Genomic DNA, 22,166 nt, shown 5'->3' on the forward strand with positions numbered 1-22,166 from the left:
GGGGGGCTGGACTCAATGACCTCTCTAGGTCCCTTCCAATCCTATGATTCTATGATAACTCCTTGAAGGAGCAGTGGGGGGGATGGGGGTTCTGCCTCAGTCCTTTCCCTGTTGGGTGCAGCAGTGGGTAAAGGAGCAGAACGGCCAACAACTTCTCCGGCTGCCGTACCAGCTTAGACCTGGCTCCTCTCAAGTGGGATTGGGAGGAGCATGGAGGTCCTGGGCTGTGGAGTCACATGAGGGGGTTAGGTGGTTCCCCTCCCAGGCTGGGAAGAACTTTTGTTTACTTGCACCACTGTGTTGGTGTGAATTAATCCTTCAGCTTTCCACCATGTAATTACCTTCTGTTATCTTAATTTACAGATAGTATTGAAGCCAACATTGAGACTGCATCTTCTAATGTAGAATCAGCCAATGAGCAGTTGGCTAAAGCCAGTCAGCACCAAGTAAGTTGGTCCAAAACACCCTATAGATTCATTCAGTAACATTTTTTAAAATAGAGCAGTTGAAAGCTATTTTATTTCCATGAGCCTATGGCAAAAGCTCTGCTGTGTTCTTGCACTACCTGGAAGTATGATAAAGAGTAGTCTAAGTGAAAGCTAAACTCTTTCCTATGATTACATGACTAGTGTTGGCAGCTTGGATTGGAGTAGTCGTTTAGTGATATGCATGTTAAAGAGACATTTCCCAGTAGGAAGCTGAGCAATTAGCTACTGTTGTTCTTGGAAAGATGGCATGAAGAGTGCATCATTTAAGCATATATGTTCTTCTTACTGGAATGCTTCTCTACAATCAAACAACAGTGCTTACCAAAAACAAAAGTGTTGCCTGCAGACGAGATGCAGTTGGTAAATAATGGCTAAGGAAATGGCGCTCAGTGCTTTTTAAGGCAATTTTCATTATGTTTTCTTCAGAGCAAAAGTAAATTGCACACACAAAAAGTCAGACTTGTTTGAAAATAGCTGGACCAAAAAGAATACGTTGACTTTTGGAGTTCAATACTTTTTAGACATGAAGATGGGGCGAAAATCCCAAATGCATTAAAACTGCATGATAGCTTACATTTGATTAGTGACCAAAAGTTCTTGAGGTAAATTTGGGGGTTTTTTGAAACATAAATATATTAAAGCACAAGGTTTGTTGCTTGTACCCAGCATGATAGCTTAGGGTACGTCTAGACTACAGGCTTCTGTCGACAGAAGTTTTGTCGACAGATACTGTCGACAAAACTTCTGTTGACAAAGAGCGTCTAGACTACATTGAGTTCTGTCGACAAAGCAAGCTGCTTTGTCGACATGGTAGTGTAGACGCAAAGGACAGTTTACATGCAATAACACCGTCTGTCGACAGAAGGCGTTATGCCTCGTAAAATGAGGTTTACCAGCGTCGACAAAACTGCTGAGTTCTGTCGACGTTATGTTGACAGAACTCAGCGGTAGTGTAGACGCAGGTATAGTTTTGTCGACAAAAGTCCACTTTTGTCGACAAAACTCTGTAGTCTAGACACACCCTTAGATGCATGTGAATGAACAGAACCTTCTCCTTGCTAAATAATAGAGGGCATAATTCTGAAGATTGTAGCTAACCTTATTGAGATACTATAAGGTTCTGTTCACAGGAGATTACGTAGTATGCTTTTTAAAGTCTGCCCTGATTGTCTGATCATAGGTAATGTAGGTGATTAGGCACTTAATAATACTGCGTCTTCAGGCAGAAGGCATTTCTGTGGAACATTGGCATGATTTAAACATATAGCGGGGGGAACATATAATATATGTGTGGGCCTGAATTACACATTAATGCTCAAATCTCTCAGGCAATAATGTACTACAGGAAATGTTGTAGTTGGAATAAATTGGCTATGTGGAATTACCCCCACATGCCTGGAACAATCCAAAAATGACTGAGCTCTACTTAACGGAATTTCCTTGTGGACAAATTTTAGCTACGTTCCTTGCAGAGTCTGCATTCCAGATTGCTCAAGTTCATAAAACAGTGAACAAAGTATCCTGTATGGACAATGGTAGGCAAAGCTAAACCCCTATTTTCAGTACTTAGATACTATGGTTTTGTATATTTATAATATTGAAAATCTAGGGCAAATCTAAACCTATTTTAAGTACTTAGACACTATGGGTAGGATGACTTTGTAGACTACTTCACTTGAAAGCACTGGTTGGAATGTCACATCCTTGGAAGCCACTCACATTGTTTGCGGTGCTCTACATTATCTCTCTATGTATTGCCCTTGCTTTATTAAACTGTCAGTTTGCCATTCTATCTTGCTATTAACCACAACCTATGGCATGATGGAGGAGGGGAGGGGAGCGTTGCTATAAATGCAGGCTGGCTAACATGCATTTGTTATGTGTTTCTTTCTTACATTCTTCTTGAATGTGGTGAAATACTTGAGTTTACAACCAACTGTAGTCTTTAACGAAGGGGTTTCTTGTTGGGAGTAGGTAAAGTGATGAGTTACTTAGCATAGTGTTCAAGCAGAGTACAGAACAGTAGCTTTGACAATGCAGCATGGACTGCTGGCAGCAATCCAGACATTAACATAGCGACACATAAGTAAATGGCTTTTCTTTCATTCTTACAAAACAACGAGTAGTCCTGTGGCACCTTAGAGACTAACAAAAATAAATAGGCTCATGAGGTTTCCTAATAAGACCCACTTCAGAAGATGAGCCAGACATCTTACCCATGAAAGCTCATGATTTTATATATATATATATATATATATATATATATATATATATATATATATATATATATATATATATATATATATAATAAGTCTCTAAGGTGTGACAGGACTATTTGTTTTTAAAGTTACAGACTAACACAGCCCCCCCCCTTTGAGTCTCTTGTAAAACAAGGCATTTAGGTTTCAGACAGTGATAAAAATATTGAAACAAGTGTAAGTACGCTCCTGCTGAGCAACTTTGTCTGGTACTTTACTTTTGCCAACTGTCTTCCTTAGCCGATGCCGATGGCAGCATTTAGCTTTTTTGCTGTGTCTTCCCCATCCTTGCTTCTATCTATCTATCTGGAGAAAACAAGCTGGATATTTCTCATTACATAAATCCCATGCAAGTAATACACCATAGCTTATTGTCAGTGGTTTTGATGCCTGCTCTGCTTGTGTTTGTGGAGAGATGTTCAGCTTGCCACTGATGTACTAGCTGAAGAGGAGTAGCTGCTTCATATTGTGTATGTAGTGACACAGTACTGTATGTTTAAAGGTACCTAAATGATAATTTATCAGTTTAGTAGTAGGAAGGGCTAGATAGTCCACTGGCTGGGAAACTGCCTTAAGATTTAGGAGGTATGGGTTCAAGACCCAGCTCCCTAAGAAATTTCATTGAGAGTCCTCGTGCAAGTTGTTTAGACTGAGATTTTATGCATTGCCTAAATCCGTTTAGAAAACTGGATTTATGCTCCTAAATCAGTTAGGCTTTATAATGTTGAGTGTAGCAACTCCTAATTACCTTTACAGATCTGTGTGTTACTCTCTCTATTTCTTGGTTCTTTTAAAGATTCTGACATGGTCAGATATAATGGTGATGGGGGTCCGTATAACAACCATGAAAATAAAGGTTAATAAACATATGGTCTGTACCTATCCAGGAGTTAAATGAAGAGAAATAATATCTTAATATTATGGCTTGGTGGCTTGGCTCCTTGGAGGCTGCTGTAAATCTGTTTAGTTTCATGGACTTCTTGTTTACACCAGTTGAGATCTGCACGGGTTTGTCTGGATCTCCAAACAGAGGAAGTGGTGGAAGAAGTTCTACTTACCATGATCATGTGGGTGAAAGAGATGGTACAGGCGCCCTGAGGCATCAAGAAGTTAATTGTTATAGAGGGGGTGCTCAGTTGGGTCATATGATGGTGTGTTCGACATTGGACTGGTTCAGCTTCATAGTGGATCACAAACTCAATGTGGTTTTAATATGGCACAGCTGCAAAAAAAGGCTAATATGATTCTGGGTGTATTAACAAGAGTGTTGTACATAAGCCAGAGGAGGTAATTAGTCTGCTCTGCTCAATACCTGGGCCCTAGTTGTGAAAATGTGTCCAGTTCTGGGCACCACACTTTAGGAAAGATGTCAACAGATTGGAAAGAGTCCAGATGAAAGCAATAAAATGATGAAAGCTTTAGAAAACCTGACCTACGAGGAAAGGTTAAAAAAACTGGGCACAAACTTACTCTTGAGAAAAGAAGACTCAGGGATACCTGAAAACAGTTTTGACATATGTTCAGGGCTGTTATGAAAAAGGCAAAGATCAAATTTTCTCCATGTCCACTGAAGGTAGGGCACAAAGGAATGGACTTAATCTGCAGCAAAGGAGGTTTAGGTGAGTTATTAACAAAAACGTTCAAACTGTAAGGTTAGGTAAGATCAGGAAGAGGCCACAAGGGAGATCAAGGAGTCCCCGTCACTGGAAGCTTTTCAAAACAAATTTGACAAACACCACTTAGGGGTGTTCTAGGTTTACTTGTTCCTGCCACTGCCCAAGGAAGCTGGACTTCAGTTCTCGAGGACCCTCCCATCCCTACATTTCTATGGTTCTGTGATTCTAGAGTCCAAAAGAGTAATGAGAAAGCATTCTACAACTTCATAAGGGCTCCGTCTAGACTGGCATGATTTTCCAGAAATGCTTTTAATGGAAAAGTTTTCCGTTAAAAGCATTTTTGGAACAGAGTGGCTAGATTGGCAGGGACGCTTTTCCGCAAAAGCACTAGACGCGCTTTTCCACAAAAAAGCCCTGATCGCCATTTTCGCCATCCGGGCTTTTTTGCAGAAAACAAATCTCAGCTGTCTACACTGGCCCTTTTGGGCAAAAGTTTTGCGCAAAAGGACTTTTGCCCGAACGGGAGCAGCATAGTATTTCCGCAAGAAGCACTGATTTCTCACAGTAGGAAGTCAGTACTTTTGCGGAAATTCAAGCGGCCAGTGTAGACAGCTGGCAAGTTTTTCCGGAAAAACGGCTGATTTTCTGGAAAAACTGGCCAGTCTAGACACAGCCAAGAAGTAAGAAGACAACCAAGGACAGAGTGAAGCCATTACTCATGGTGGAGGGGGGCAACAATAAATGAAAATGTGGAAATGGTAGAAGTGCTGAGTGTCTTTATTTGAGTTTTCACCTAAAGGTTAGTACTGTAGCAACTGGATGTCTAGCATAATGAATGGCAGTGAAAATGTGTTAGAATCAAAGGCTAAATTAGGGAAAGAACAAGTTAAACATTACTTAGACATATTAGATGAATGCAAGGCACCAAGTCCTGATGAAATACTCTTGGAGCTGATTGAGGAGATAGGTGAACCATTTGCAATTATCTACAAAAAGTCATGGGAGATGGGAGAAATTCCAGAGGATTGGAAATGGGCAAATAGAGGCACAGAAGGGTGAATAAAAAAGTTCCCCTCACTTGCTATTAGCTCCGGTTTTATTTGTCAGGTTCTTGAAGTCTCTTGGCATTTTGCGCCTCGGAATGCAATTCATGCTTACTTGTGTTCTGAGGAAGGGGCGCAACTGTTCTGACATTGGTAGGGCAGTCCTAGTTCCATGGATTTGTCCTTGGAATCTTACTTAGACAGCACATACATCATCCCAAATTGATGTGTGTGCCTATTGTGATGAGGTAGAGCCATGATGCAATGAGAATGTCTCTTCATCCATGAGACTGCATTATGATATGTTGAGAAGACACTGTAGTGCGTCCACACCGAGTGGACGCTGAATCGCATTTAAGGCCAGCCGGAACCAGGTCCGGCAGGACATCAGGTCACGAGTTACTTTGTGTGGCTGCTGCCTGAGGCAATCTGAGGCCTGTGCTTAAAGGCCCCCCTCCCCCCCCCCCCCGAGAGCCTCAATGAGGGACAGCAAAGCATTTTGTCTCTGCATGCTCTGGTTGCCCTCGCTCAGGACACCACAGCACTCTGCAACATGGAAGCGGAGCTGCCCCTGGGCACTCTGGTGCTTCTCGTGGACATGTTGCTGCAAGCCTGGCTTCACTTTCTGCAGGCTGCCATTCGAGAGTTATTTCAAATTTAGCATTATTCCTCGAGGAATGAGATTTACCAAATTAAAAATAAGCGCTGTGCTATTTTGAATTAATTTTGAAATAGCGGTTTGGCTGTGGTTAAGTTATTTTGAAATAACGGCTGTTATTTCAAAATAACTTTGCTCTGTAGACATACCCTGTGACAGGAATTCCTGTAATAATCACAGCTACCTTGAACAAGCTGTTCACTTGCACTGACCCTCCTCATTTGTGTAATGTAGGTAAAAATCCTTCTTTTAAGGATGCCTCTACATGCCCTAGTGCAGGGGTGGGGAGGAACTTCAGGCCTGGGGGCCAGATGCAGCCCTCAGCGTGCCTGGATCTGGCCTCCAAGGCTCAGCCTCCCCCCCACCCCCAACATTGGGTACCCCATGCTGGTGCTCCAACCGCTCTGCTGTTCCCCCAGAGCTGGAGCTCACAATCTACTAGGCTGACTCTCCCTGCTCCCCCACCCAGGCTCAGATATGCAAGGGAATGTAGCGGAATGTCTTTCTTCTTCCCAATAAGGGGCCACAGTGAAGGGATATTCCCCCCTTCTCACTTGTGTGCGGCCCCCAACTTATTTTTTCTGTGGGTCAGTGGCCCCTGACCCAAAAAAGGTTCCCCCACCGCTGCTCTAGTGTCTTTCCCCCTTTTGCGAACCTGAATCCTTTCTAGCCTTTTATTTTCTGTAAAGTGGATTTGGTGATGCTGCATCACACCATCCTGGGTTCAGTTCTGGCAGTCGCGGTTTCAAGGCTATCCAAGTGAAAGTGACCTCTGCTACTTGCATCAGAGTTAGAGTCTCTAGGAACACAGAAAGACACATACATACATTGGCAAGTCCGTGGTCTAGTTTGTTTTATGTTTTGTTAAAGTTACCACTAAGGTTATGATTACCCAAGCATATGGAAACCCTCTAAAAACCTATGCACAAGCTACAGCTATAGTCAAACTCACATCCTTAACAATAGTCATAAGGTTTGATGGATTCCTTGCCAATTGATCATCGGTAGAGGCTTCCTGGTTCCTGAAGGAGTATTCCCAAAGGGAACTCATCTTACCCACTCTGGCAACCTTCTTTTATCTTTTGATTCTGATAATACTCTGTGCCTGTGCCTTGAAGACGAAATTACTCTGACAGTTAATTTTTGCAATACCACCCATTGGTACCTTTCTCCCCATAATTTAGTAGCATAAGACCATTCTTTGGTCACTTGCTTATGTCAGCATTTCTTAAACTAGGGACTAGTATGGCTAATCTAAAACTTGCAAGTCTCATCTTATAGCTCTAGTGTTTCAGTTCCACTTATCTAGATACCTAGGCTGCATCTAGACTGGCAAGATTTTCCGCAAAATCAACCACTTTTGTGCAAAATCTTGCCGCCTGTCTAGACTGGCCGCGAGTATTTGCACAAGAACACTGACTTTGTACTGTACAAAATCAGTGGTTCTTGCACAAATACTCCGACGCTCCCACTCAGAGATAAGCCCTCTTGTGCAAGTATTCTTGCGCAAGAGATCCAGTGTAGACAGACAAGTTAATTGCTTGTTCAAGAAAGCCCGATGGCTAAAATGGCCATTGGAGCTTTCTTGCACAAGAGAGCATCTACACTGGCATGGATGCTTTTGCGCAAAAGCAAATCTTTTGCACAAAGGCACATGCCAGTATAGATGCTCTCTTGCTCAACAGAGACTATAACAGAGTTTAAAGAGAAGCTAGATAATTTCATGGAGGTTAGGTCCATAAAAGGCTATTAGCCAGGGGATAAAATGGTGTCCTTGGCCTCTGTCTGTCAGAGGCTGGAGAGGGATGGCAGGAGACAAATCGCTTGCTCACTGTCTTCGGTCCACCCTCTCTGGGGCACCTGGTGCTGGCCTCTGTCGGCAGACAGGATACTGGGCTAGAAGGACCTTTGGTCTGATCCAGTATGGCCGTTCTTATGTTCTTAAGTTAAATACTTTTAACGGAAAAACTTTTCAGTTAAAAGTATTTGTGCAAAATCATGCCAGTCTAGACGCAACCCTAAGGTGTACTTAGCCCTTCTAGCTACTGATCAATCTGTGATCTACAAGTTGGACCTCTATAACGTGAACTTCCCTCATCCAGAAACATCTATTGTCTGGCATCCGCGGGTGCACTGGGGTGGCAGCATTCATGGGGAAAAGCCTGTGTTCCATAACTCCTTCCCTGCCCTCCCAGTGCACCACAGATTGCTTACTTGTGGTGGTCAACCTAAGGGAGAGGTGTGGGGTCAGGAGGTACTCAGCAGAAGAGGTGGGGCAGCTGAGGCCAGGGGCAAGGAGTGCCACCCTACGGCACTTTTTCCCCCCAAGCGCTGTCGATCCCCACTCCATCAGTACCTGCCCTTTTGGTGAAAGTGGCAGCAGTGGGGCTGGCGTTGACCTCCCCTGGTCTGGTAAAATCCTTGATTGGAGACCAGACAGGTCCTGAGGGTGCTGGACCAGGGAAGTCCAGGTTGCATAGTCCTACAACTTACGTCTATTTAGCACAAAATTATTATATCTGACATAGCGCATGTGTTAATCATAACATTGTACAACACACGATAAATGAATGATCCCATGCCTTGAGTGGCTACACCTTCCCACCACTCCTTGTCTGCTGTTCCTGCCTCCTCTTACACTTCTTTATTGTAGCAACATGCTGTGAACCACAAGATATTTTGATATGGGCAATGTCTTTTGACAATTAAACTGCATGGTGCATTAATGTCCAATGGCAAATAAGTTGGTGCAGGTGGTCCTGATAAAAAGTGTGCTTTCTCCTCCAGTGGCTACGGATGAAAGGCTGAGATTACAGATCTGAGAGCGGTTTATTCTGAAGCCGCTTCTGTCTGTATATGTGTTTTATTTTATTTTAATACAGCCCATTACAAAATAGCAGCTCACCACTGGAAGTAGTATTCGAGTCAGCTGCAGTTCAAGTGATAAATGAGATGAGTGAACGCAAGAATTTAACCTTGGCAAGGTCTGAGCCATAACATTTATTTAAACCCATCTTTTTCTCTAAACAATGGATCTGTGTGATCAAATATTTATCGGGCGTAGGATTGTTTAGGGCTTTCTGATGGGTTTGCGTGAGTGCTAAGGTGCCATTTTGCAGGAAAATTCTGATTGCACCTAAAAAGCTTTTCATTCGGACTCTCCAGGGAAATGATTTCTGTAGAGAGGTGTTAGTTTAATCATCTTAATTTTCTGAATCCTGGCCAGTGGTATGTGTACAAGGACAAACTTTGTCCATCGCATGTTTTGGCCCAAATGATTCTGTGTCCTCGTGAGATAAATGTACTGTATAGATTTTATAGCAGAAGATGCCAATGAGTTGCAGTCTGTTACCTCAGGCCAAGAGTGAATTCAGACAGATGCATAACAGGCATAGTGACAACAGTATGTAGCAGCTTTATGTGAACGAAATTTCTCATGGTAGCATATTTAGGAAAATAACCTTTTATAAAGAATGGTCATGGCATCAACCCTTAGTAGTGCTAGCAAACCAACCAGACACCTGCAGGAAACAGATGGCTAAATAAAGTTAGGTGCGTTGGCCAGCCCATAGTGAAGTCAATATCTCCTGAGTCGGGGTGATCTTTTTAGAGGCATCTGTCTGTGAGTCCATCTGTCTTTCTGCGAGACCATTCGTTCAAGAACTCCTCAATGGTAACAGCTAGGACCCCCAATTATGGTAGGCAGCTTCCTCTTCTCCTTGCTTAAAGCAAGGTCAGTATTTGGTTGTGCCAGGAAAACAGGAAGTGTCTGGAATGTGATTGTTTTCCATGACACGAAAAGGGAAGGGCCTGATTGAGGGGGACGATACTGCACAGCCTCCACTGGGAGCAGCGAGTGTGGGGACAGCTGTACAGCAGAGTGACCACTGGGGACGGCCACAGCAGGAAGGAAGTGGCCAGCTGAGGATGGGGCTCACCTTCTTGTCCCAGCTAATTGCCCCCCCTCAAACACTTCCCCCCAGCCCTTACCCCCAGCGCCAGACTGGAGGGAAGCCCCTATCGTTGTGCCCTGGGGGCAGCACAGCCTCCCCCTCCTCAGGATCCACAGGTGAACCCCCACAACACCACCAGGCTGCTCATCGTGGTCACACCAGCCCCAGGGAGTGCCGCTGGGGCTGGCCTGAATCCCTCTCTTTCCCCAGGCTTAGGCCCAGGGAGTGCCGCTGGGAGGTCTCCGTGCCATTCCCTCCTCTGCTTCTGGACCCAAGCTCGGGGAAAGCTGGCAGGAGGCCTCCATGCTGCTTTCCACCCCAATCCCCAGGAGCACCAGCAGGAGGCCTCCACAGTCCTCCCCCCAGTCATTGTGCTCCCCCCATTCCCAGGCCAAATCCAGGCAATGCCAGGTAAATCGTCAGAGCTAGAGCATTTGTGGACTTCATGTCTTTGATGCTGATAGAAGATCAGAGTTTATGCAGTATGACGTCTTATACACGTGAGTGGGTGTGCGGTGCATATCTACGTGCATGGGTGAACGTGTGTCTTCTTTCCACATGGATATTTATGTTCAATAAACTGACTCAGCCCCCAATCCAGCTTTGCTTTTTGGATATGCTCAGGAGGTACAGAAATAGTACAGGTTCAACCTCCCTAATCCAGCATCCTTGGAACCTGACCGGTGCCAAACCAGAGAATTTGCAGGACCACAGGAGGTCAGTATTGTCTAGCAGCATTACCAACCCTTGCACTACTCGCTTGGGTCTTCGAAGATATTCGAGCTAAACAACAGCACAGAACACTGAGAGCCAGGACTGGGGGCCGTAAACAAATATTATGGGGCCGTGGGAAACTTGGCCACACACATGATAAGTGGACATCCAGTGAACTAAAATCATGCCTGACCGCGGGGGTTGCCAGACCGTTGAGTGCTGGACTAGAGAGGTTCAACCTGTACTTATTAGCTCAGAAAACTTAAAAAACAATGAATGGTCTTGTAGCACCTTAGATACTAACAAAAAATATAGATGGTATCCTGAGCTTCCGTGGGCACAACCCACTTCTTCAGATGAATGGAGCAAAGGGTCCAGAGGTACAAATAAATAGCAGAAAAAGAGGGGATGGGGCGGAAAGAGAAGAAAAATAAATCTTGTCATTTCAGGAGGAGTAACGGTAGTTCGAATTAGGAGCTTTAATTTGAACTACCTAGCCCGTGCCGCATGTAGCCGCGGGCAGGGAGTTTGAACTACCGGGCATTTAAAAATGGCGGCGCCCAGGAACATGCAAATAAAGCCCTGGATATTTTAATCCCGGGCTTCATTTGCAAGTTTGAATGACTACATTAGCCACCCTAGTTCGAACTAGGGTGGTAGTGTAGACATACCCTCAGAGTGTCCGGGAAAAATGAAGCTAATAAGAGTGTGCTATAAGTGTCCGGTACTTAGCTTTGGATGTCATTAGGCCCGGGAGGTACTGGGGAATAATTACTTTGAATGGCCCTGGGAGGAGCTATTTTGAAATAGCAGCAGTGGAGCGTCCACACTACTGCCATTTTGAAATAGCTATTTTGGAATAGGTGTTATTCCTCATGGAATGAGGCTTACAGAAGTCGGAATAAGCTGTCCGTTATTTCGAATTTATTTCAAAAAACAGAATGGTTGTGTAGACGCTCGCATTGTTATTTCAAAATAATGACAGCTATTTCTAAATAACTCTGCTGTGTAGATACACCTAAGGAAGTGCTAGTGTGCAGGACACTCAGTGCAATGCCTCAGCTTGCTGCCAACTTGTTTCAGGAGGCATAAGGGAGTGGTCGACAAAGGCTTCCCTTGTCGACCGATCTGCGCCTGGACTGCCATACTGTGCCGGATCAGCTGATTGTCAGCACAGCGTGGTGGCCATTTTTATTTTAATGAAGCAGAGCTTATTTAAATCCCCGCTTCATTGACTATGTCAGGTAAACTAGTTTACTTGGCTCCGTCGACGGAGCCATGTAGTCTAGACATACCCAAATGTCCATGTAGACACACCAGAAGCTAAATGAGAATCAGGCCCATTGAAACCCATTGTTATTTTTAAGCTCTTTTTCTGGTGCAAGCTATTTCATATGCAAACCAGATACTTGGTGTTAAAACCTTCCTAAAATCGTGATCCTGAAATCAGAGGACAGTTTTGAAATGACTTCATTGATGTAGGATTTGTGTCTAATTTAGGTGCCTCTTTGCGATTATTGGAAAGGGGGGCACAGTCTTGCTGGGATGGTGGGGAGGGTGGGCCTGGCTCCACGCTGCTAGAAGGCGCACGGCCTAAGATGGACGGAACGAGACTGGAAAGAGCCAGCCCTGAGAGCCACCCAGAGTCAAGGACTTCAGCTACTGCCACCGCCACTCCTAGAGTAGCAACAGCATCCAGGAGCCCCAGTCTCTTATGAATCGCTGGGCCCCGAGGCAGCTGCCACCCCTGTTAGTGGGCCTAAGTACTGGCGTCCTAAATAAGCAACCTGTTGAGGAACTGAAATTATTTGACGAATACGAAAACCCAAGTCTCTTCTCTATTCATATCAGAATATCAATCCATCTGCCAGCCTCTAGTATCTTTTAGATAAATGTCATTTATCTAAAACATTTAGATAAATGTCTATCAGGGATGGTCTAGACAGTATTTGGTCCTTCCATGAGGGCAGGGGATTGGACTCGATGACCTCTCGAGGTCCCTTCCAGTCCTAGTATTCTATGATTCTATGATCTCATCTCGTTCATTGTTTGACGCCTAGTCTATGTCTATATTGCACTCTCTTGCTCAAGAACGTATGCAAATGAGGTGCGGCGATACTTAATGAGCTGCCATTTTTGCGCAAGGGGTTTTTGCGCAAGATGGAGCAGTGTAGGCACCACCTCCTGAATCATGAAATTTGATTGTTCATCTCCTAGCTTGTATAACTGATAGTGATATTCCTCTCCAATCTATTATATAGATTTGAAAAAAACCTAATAATGTACCAGTATCACAGAACTCCCCAAGAGGATTCCTTACAGCATAAAGAAATATTTTTTTCTGTATTTATGCAAACATACTTGCCTACCTAATAAGGCTGTTGTAAGGATCAGTCTGCTAATATTTGTGCTGCTCTTTGATAAATGTGACATGCTGTGTGAGTGCTAAGGATTCTTCATAGTATCAGTTTTGCTATTGCTACTTTTTAATTTCCAGCACCCTCCTTCTGCTTTTCATATTATGTGACAGTACAAAAAGAGGGGAACTGATTGTTTCCCCACTGATTGTGGTGCAGAATCTGACAAAGTAACCCATTACAGAGACACATGCAGAATTAAAAGCTGATATGTCCCCTATTTTTTAAGCAGAGGCTGTAACTTGTTTGTTAAATTAAAATTGGTGACTATTTAGGTATATTAGTAACACTCTTAAAATAAAACAGAGCCATTAAAATACTACATTCATTAAGTTACTTTTTTTTTCTTTTTGAATGTTGTGTTCTATAAAATTTTCACAGATCCAGAGACAGTTTGGTTCAATTAAACCAGTGTAAATCAACAATGATTCATTTGGGCCCTATTCTCCTGTCACTTGCACAATTTTTACACAAGTGTAAATTTAATTGACTTTAGTTGCGCTTATTTATGCAAAGTGCAAGTTATAGGCAAAGCAATGCCCTCCATCCCATAATACACTCTGCTCTGGTCTACACTAGGGAGTTATTTCAAAATACGCCCCCCCCTTTATTTCAAAATAATAAGTGGAGCATCCACACTACCAAGCCTAGTTATTTCAGGCTAGTTATTTCAAAATCTGTACTCCTGCTTTCTTGTGGGAAGAAGCTTATTTCGAAATAGTCATTTTGGGAGTTATTATTTTGAATTTAGTTATCTGGAACTACTTTGCTGGTGTAGACATGCCCTCTTTGTAATTTACAAAGCAGCAGAAACCTACATAGCTGGACACTAATCTCCTAGAAGGAAGTGTGACATCCAGTGGACCAGAATTAACAGTGATAAAAAGATGCTGTGATTAAAGTTACCTATAGCTTGATGAGAAAGCAGGTGCAATTTGTGAAGTTTTAAGAAATAGTTACTCATGTACAGAAGGGCCCAAAGAGAAAGCTGTAGCAAGAAAAGCTGCCAGCGAGGAGGTTGCGGATAACTCATCCCATTCCCCTGACACATCCTACCCCCACTCTATCTTGAATCTTCTATTGCTTTTCTCTCTACATCCCCTCTTCTGTCTTGTTCATCATTACATCCCCTTTCCTCTGACTGCCAAATTGGTCTAAGGTACAGTTACATCCATTCCCTGACAAATGTACACCCCCTCCTACTGAATTGCTCAGTTTGACATTCGGACTTCTATGGAGTTGTACCTGCTAACTGTAGTCCCAGCAATGTAACTGAAGAACAGACCTTTCTGGGATTAATTCTACATTGGCAAGGAGTGCTCAAGATGCTATAATGAGCCTATATCTCCAGGTATTTTGTGTAACTCTAGTGAGTCAAGGCAGTTACAAACCCTGTGTAACCACCCACCTAAACCAGATACACAGCAGTGTTATGCCCACCAGGCTATATCAGTGAATCTGTCCCCAAATCTCCTTTGTCTCTTGTTTGCATGATTCTTACCATCTGATGCTGTTAGCCTGCCTTTTTAAGCAGCCGAATGTCTAACATGCAGACTCTCTAGGCTTGCTTGCGATGTCAGTCGTTGTAAAGAAGGAGCGTCTCTTGTGGAGTCAAGGGGGTTAAACTGTTGTTAAAATGCACGTGAGATCAGGGTCAGATTCAAGGAGGGCGATTCTCTTTTGTATAATTCGGGAGTAACTCTCCTCAAGTCATTGGACGTACACAGTGTAAACCTGCGGCTAGAGAAAAATGGGGCTTTCTAGCTGTGTGTGAAGCGGAGCCTGAGGTTGTACAGTGAGGCTGGTGTTCCTCACACCTGTACCAGTTTGACTTCAGTGGAGTTACTCGGTTATCTCCAAGCTAGTGATTAAACACAGAGCCGGATCCTCAGCTGGTGTAAATCAGCATAACTGCATTGAAGTCCACAGAGATGCACCAATTTGCACCAGCTAAGGTTTCTATCTTCGTGTCTCCTCCTTTCCAGCACTCCAGTAGCAATACCGGTTTGTTAGTCACTGTCGTTGTTAGCAGTGACGCTGTTTACTTTGCTGCATTCTGTCCTCGTGCGCGAGCAGGCATGGACCAGCATCAACATGGCGCATGTATTGCCTAGAATCCGTAGAAGATTAAGGTCGGAAGGCTTCGTGGCAGTGTTTCGGTGTGTGGTGCTCCTGATGAGAATCCAGTATCCAATTGCCTCTTCCTCTTTCGTGGTTTTTGTTGTTGTTGTTCTTCTTTGTTTTTTTGCAAGAGGAGCAGGTTTAAAATGGCTGCTGGCCCCCGGATGCGGAAGGAAAAATTTTCTCCTGAAGAGCTTGAGATTTTGGTGGCAGAGGTGACCAGAAATCACGCCAGGCTCTACAGGAGTGAGAGAGTCAACCTGAGCCAGCCAGAGAGGGAGACGATATGACGCAGCATAGCCAGGAAGGTCAATGCCGTGGGCAGGTCCCCCAGGACCACCCGGGACCTCTGGAGGAGGTGGGATGACATGAAGAGGCGCACCAAGAAGAAGCTCATGCAGATGAGTCGCTCGTCGAGGGAGTCCTGGTGCGGATTTTGAAAAGCCCTTTGATTGGGCAGGCGGAGGCTGTTGAAGAGGCTGAGGGCAGAGTGGTGGCACAGCAAGAAGATGGTGGTGGTGGTGGTGGTGATGTTCTGCACACTGATGGCCCTCACATAACTCTTCAGCTTCAGTCAGGTAAAGAATCCCAAGCAAAACCATTCATCCCATCCACACAGTCTAGCAGCCTGGGGGGAAGCTGAGGGAAGAGGGGAGGGCATGGAGCCTTTTTCTGTGAGGTAATCTTTGGTGGCTGTGGAATGATAACCATGGCAATGTTAGATTGCCACAGCCAACCCTATGGCAGGAGAGAACTGCAAATGAAATCTCAGATCCAAATGCATAGAACCTCTCACACAACTGCTTGGTTCGTGGAGTCTTACGTTTCACCCCTGTCCGCAAGGTCAGGGATGTCTCCTTGGAGTTACTCAAAGGAATTCACCCTGCAAAGCAAGAAATCGTCTACAAGACACGAGGAATTTGACCATCCCAGGACCTTATCACCTAGCATTTCAGATGAAACAATGACATGAGTGAGAGACAGGGAGCTCTCCCCCTGGTTCACAAATACAAAGCATGAGACCTATTTAGACATCCGCATGCACGCAGTCAAACGAATGCCCCCTTCCTAGGCTCACGTGCACACCCACACAGCACACATCATCCCTTTAGCGCACTAAGTGGAGGGGCTGCTTTCTATGTTGCTGATGTGTAAAGAACTCAAGTTTTGATATTTTGATCCCTCACAGATGAGGAGGAGGAAGTGCCCAGTTGCACATGGGTGCCTTTGAGGACCATTGAAATGCCTCTGCCAGCTGAAACAGATGTGTTAGAGCAGCGGGGGGCACTGCACACCTCAGCTTCCTCTCCCTCCTCACCTTCCTCCCCACAGATGCAGTGGCGGGCTGCCCCTGGGAGAAGGTCCTCCCAGGCTGCCCAGCATCCGAAGCACAAGCACGGCGCCTCCGAATTTGAGAAGCAGCTGATGGATGCCCATCTGCAGCAAAGCACCCTCTAGTCCTCCTGGTACCAGCAGCAGAGTTCTCTCATGATTCAGCAGAACCTCATCTTGGAGAACTTGGTGGAACAGAACAAGAGGCTGGCAGACAGACTGCACCTCTGGGACTTCTGCCCGTCTGCTCTCCTGGATTGCTGGTGGCGAGTCTGTGGGGCACCCTGAGATCGAGGTGTTCTCAGGAATGATCTTGAAAGTCGAAGAGGAGATCTAAATAGAAGCACCGACTCTTCTCAGCAGTCATTTTTGTAGTTTTTAAGGACAATTCTCTAAAACAAACATGTTTTATGGGGAGTAAAAAATTCCTCCTCATGTTTTGTAGATCACAGTCAATGCTACAGTAGCTCTTTTTTAGTGGGCCACGAGTCTCTGTTATATTCTACATATAGACTTCTTTGGTTGCCTGGTATAGGACAGGATATTATTCTTTTTTATAACCAGCAGCATTGCCCATTTATGAGAAACAATTTTGTATCGGTTCTTTTTATTGTGAAAGATATTTTTCTTACAGAAATCGAAAACATATAAAATAAACTCTGTTCATATTTATCTTTACTCTTAAGAGTCTGTCGCCCATTGATATTATTCTTTTCCGGAAACATTTTTAGAAACAGGTTTAAAAAACAGAAGAAATCATTTCTAAGGCTGTAAAAAGTTAAGGCCTAATCCTCCTCCCATTGATGTCAAAGAGAAATTTGTCATTGATATTGGTAGGTGCAGGATGGAGCTCTTACTGCTATTTGGATTGTGTTTGTTGATTTATTAATACCTGGGAGAGTTCTTTTATGAGTAAATAAGACAGTTTGTTTTCTAAATATAAACACACAGCATTCCATTCATACCCCCTTCAGTCTGTCCCAACCCTTCACCAGCTTTGTGTTTAATGACACACAATGTACCATTGAATGAGACATTTAGGAACATAATACAGTGAAACCTTTGTTATCCAGCACTCTGTTCACCAGAAAACTTTGTTAACCAGCATTACCCCCACCCACAATACTGTCACATCTTCAGGCGCACAGGCCTGGCTTAACATGATTGACTTAACAATTTTTTATTTAAGAAGTACAAATCGGGGGGAGGGGTAGCTTGGTGGTTTGAGCATTGGCCTACTATACCCACGGTTGTGAGCTCAATCTTTGAGGGAGCCATTTAGGGATCTAGAGCAAATCTATCAGGAATGTTACTTGGTTCTGGAGCAAATCTGTCAGGGATGTTACTTGGTTCCGCCATGAGGGCAGGGGACTGGACTAGATGATTGTGCAAGGTCCCTTCCAGTTCTATGAGATATAAAAAATATATGGTGATAGGTATATTTTAACGCAAAATAGAAATGTGAGACCAACAGCCTCACACTACAAAACTACCAATATTAAAAACTCGAGTTTTACTATTATTGTCCATTGTTTTTTCCCAGATTGATGGGACCCTCAGATAACCAGAATTTTTAGATAACTGGAACACCCTAATCCCTGAGCATGCTGGATAACACAAGTTTTACTGTACTCAACAGTACAGTTCAGTGTTGTCATCTTGCACCCCTTTTGTCACAAAACTCATGATATTTATGTGTTTTTCTGAAAACCCCAGCTCTTGAGTAATATGTGAGCCCCTGAGTTTTCCTTTTAAAAACCCGACATTTCTAGGCCTCTTGGTTTTCGAGAAAAGACTGAAAACATCATGTGGCTCCAGAGAATGATATCCCTGGAGATTTGCACTATGACATATCAAACCAGACGCAAGGTCCATGTACTTTGGCATCCTGTCTCCAGTGGAGACTAACACCAGATGCTTCAAAGCAGAGGTTTTCAAACTAGTGGTCGCAACTCAGGACTGAGTCATGGAATGTCGGGCCCTGGGTCTCATTGCTGCAGGGGGATCAGGTGACCAGTGGGCGCGCTAAGGCAACTGCCTACCTGTCCTGGCACTGCAGAATGCGCTGTGCCCTAGAAGCAGCCGGCAGCAGGCCCGGCTCCTAGGTTTGAGGGAGAGCACACAGGGCTCCACGCACTGCCCCTACCCCGAGCATTAGCTCCTATTGGCTGGGACCTTGCTGCTGGCTGTTTCCGGGGAGCAGCATGGTCTGCGGTGCTAGCACAGGCAGGAAGCTGCCTTAGCACCCCTGCTGTACCACTGCCTGGGAGCCACTCAAGGTCAGACCCTCCTTCCCCAGCCCTCACCCCAAAGCCTGGGTCCCCTCCTACACCTAAAAGCTCTCCTCCTCAGCCCCATCCCGGAGCCCACACTCCAGTCAAATTATGTTGGGTCATGGGCATCAACAATTTTCTTCAACTGGGTCATGAAAAAAAAGTTTGGAAACCACTGCTTTAAAGGAAGGGGCAAGAAACCCCACAGTGGCAGATGTGGGATATCCTGCCCTTCTCCGGCTCGTCCTGCTCCCTAATATTAAGAGAATGGCTTATGCCGCTAAGTCTGAGGTTTAATATCCCTTCCAAACCTTTTTGTTTGCATTAAGTATTCTTGTTATCCAGATACATGTCCAATCCCTCTTGGAATCTTGCCACATATTTGGCCTCAGCAACATCACATGCCAATGAGAGCCCACAAGCTAATTATATGTTGTGCGAAAAAACGATTTCCCTTTATTGGTTTTGAATTTGTCACCTTTCAGTTCCACTGGACAGCCCCTTGTTTTTGTGCTTGAATTGGTTTCCTCCCATTCCAATCCATAGTCCAGTGTGAGGGAGTGAAATCACCAAATCAGTTTATTAAGAATATGGGGCGGATGATAATTTTGCGAGGCCCAGGGCTGCACCGCGGGGCCCAGGGAGGCACAATTTTGTGCGTGCGCCTTGGCAGCAGCCGACCGGAAGTAGCATTTTGTGCATGCACCTCAGCAGCAGCCGACCGGAAGTAGCATTTCGCTCATGCGTTTCGGCAGCAGCCGACCGGAAATAGTGTGTGTGGGGTGCGTCCGCAGGGCCCATTGAAGCGCGGGGCCCGGGGCAGCCGCCCCGCTCACCCTGCCCTATATCCGCCGCTGTTAAGAATAATGCCACACTCTACCCATACAAAGGATAAATGGATCTAAAATCTCCATTGAAGTAATAACCAAATAAAATGCTGGGGAAGAATGACCACAGTTCAATAACAAAGTCTTGCTAGAATCCCAGTTGTTTTTTTTATCTACTACAAAGAGTTAAGTCAAAAACCAAATGGTACTTAGCTATAGATCCCATGCCCCAATGCTTCTGTTGATCTCAGAATCCATGTTAACATTTGAAAACCAGAAGGCAGTTATTTGAAATAGCTTGATGCATGAAAGGATTCACCTTCACTGAATGACTTTGGTTAAGTCAGTTATTAGTGCTGCATTGTGGTCTTATTCACAGTTACACTCAGGAAGCTTTAAACCACTCTTAACAGCATAAAGGCGCCTTAAAGGGATCATAAATGCAATATACCCCCACTTTAAGGTCTGTTTTGGCTGTCAGAGTGGTGTAAAGGGTCCTCCGTGTCAAAGAGAAACACTCTCTGTTTCTTTTATTCCCTCTTGTTGTACAGATTATATTATTTTCTGTGGCGTAAGCATCTTTCAGATTGCTCCGTAAAGTATTTTCTTTCCTTTTCTTCCCCTCCCCTTATATTCATAAACATCTAATGAACCAAGTACGTTCCTTTGGAGCGTAACACACTTTAACATCACTGCACAACAATGATGTTTACATATTATACTGATCATTTACCATAAAAAGCTGGGAGTTTACATTTATTGATACATTTGTAATGTATTAAACAGCAGGCACTTAAAATGTATATATATATATTTAATGAACGCATTTGTGATGATCTTCTGTTTCTGATAGTTTCCTTCCTCTCTAAGGATCACAAAGCATTTTACAAATTGCTCTTTAAACTAGACATAGAGATCATTTCTACCAGCACGGGAATTTCATCCCTCTTGGAAATGAAACATAGCAACTGTTTCAGGGTAAGTCTCCCACTGGCTATAATGATGGTTAGATCAGACTCCACTATCACAAACCACCATTAGAGAACAGTTTAGTGAAGGAAGAAAAGAAGTATACCATATCTAGTTGAAACAGCAGGGGGATTTACGCTGATGGAATGTAATTAACCATGCTGGCGCGAGTCCAAAACTGGTATCACCAACTAGACATCGTCCCTGTAGCTTACAGAAAAGACTGTTGGTTCTTTACTGTTTCTTTCTCAAGGGTTTAGATGTACATTACAAACTTCTCATTCACCTGCCCACAGGCCCCAACACTGTGAGATCACAGTGTCGGGTGGATCATAAAGTACAGGCCATATTCAGACTGTGTCACAAGGAAATAATTATCTCATAACGTAGGGGTCACCAAATGAAATTAATAGGTCGCAGGTTTAAAACAAACAAAATGAAGTTTTTCTTCGTGCAGTGCACAGTCAACCTGTGGAACTCCTTGCCAGAGGATGTGGTGAAGACCAGGACTTTAACAGAGTTAAAAAAAATACTCATAGATTCATGGAGGTTAGGTCCATCAATAATTTTTAGCCAGAATGGATAGGAATGGTATCCCTAGCCTCTCTTTGTCAGTGGCTGCAGATGGATGACAGGAGAGGAATCAGTTGATGATTATCTGTTTCTGTTCACTCCCACTGCGGCACTTGGCATTGGCCGCTGTCGGAAGACAGGATACTAGGCTAGATGGACCTTTGTTCTGACCCAGTCTGGCCGTTCTTAAGTTCTCATAAAAAATCTTTGCATCCAGAAGCTGTTCTGCTTTGGGTACATTTTTTTAGATGGCTACATTTAGGGACATAAATCTTACTTAAGGCCTGGCCTGATCTTTGCTCTGCTGAGCATCTCCATTACCTTTGGTGGGAGGTGCACTTGATCCCATCTCCCGAAAATCGTTTTGCTGCAGCCAACTACTTTATTTTGCCACCCTGCCCCGCTGAGCCCTGCCTTCCCCATCTCTTGTTCCCCTGCACTCCCCATACAGCCAAGCATGGGCATGGGGGATTGGTTTGCTAGACCTGATGAAGCTGGGGAGGAGCCAGAAACCAAGGCTCTGCATCATGTTGCCTAGAGAACAGCGCAGGAGCTGAGGCCAGGTGAGACTGCACAAAGAAATGCTGCAGATTCCTTTAAATACACAGGGGAGGGTTAAGAAAGTTTGTTCAGGTCTAGGTCATGGGAGCAGGGCCTGGAGAGGGGAGTGCAGCAGGCCAAAGAGGACAGCATGTAGAATCGCTGTAGAAAAATAGCACTTTGTCATCAAGCAGCATTTTCAAATATGAACCAACCAGCCATAGGTGAGTGGGTTCATGAGAAGCGCATGACAGTAGTAAAATGCAATTAGTAGTAAAATGCAATTAGTCCCATGTGTATGGGGCCTTCAGTGATGGTAATAATAATATCTCCAGGGTTTTATTTTGTTCCCATTTATAAAGCATTTGGGGGAAATTCATGCCT

The 22,166-nt window shown here is 44.3% G+C and overlaps 1 protein-coding gene across 1 annotated transcript in view; it reads left to right on the forward strand.

Moving 5' to 3' along the window:
- The window catches only part of TSNARE1 (t-SNARE domain containing 1), a 500,475-nt gene extending 483,203 nt beyond the window's left edge, over window positions 1-17,272 (forward strand). Inside the window, 5 exon segments of the mRNA XM_089776145.1 lie at window positions 364-446; window positions 15,400-15,679; window positions 15,682-15,846; window positions 16,458-16,815; window positions 16,817-17,272. Of these exon segments, the coding sequence (XP_089632271.1) occupies window positions 364-446; window positions 15,400-15,679; window positions 15,682-15,846; window positions 16,458-16,815; window positions 16,817-16,937 (1,007 nt within the window). The 3' untranslated portion in view covers window positions 16,938-17,272.
- The last annotated feature ends 4,894 nt before the right edge of the window (window positions 17,273-22,166 follow it).

This window comes from Pelodiscus sinensis, chromosome 2, assembly GCF_052426305.1.
Source record: "Pelodiscus sinensis isolate ZL-2025 chromosome 2, ASM5242630v1, whole genome shotgun sequence".
Classification (NCBI taxonomy): domain Eukaryota; kingdom Metazoa; phylum Chordata; order Testudines; family Trionychidae; genus Pelodiscus; species Pelodiscus sinensis.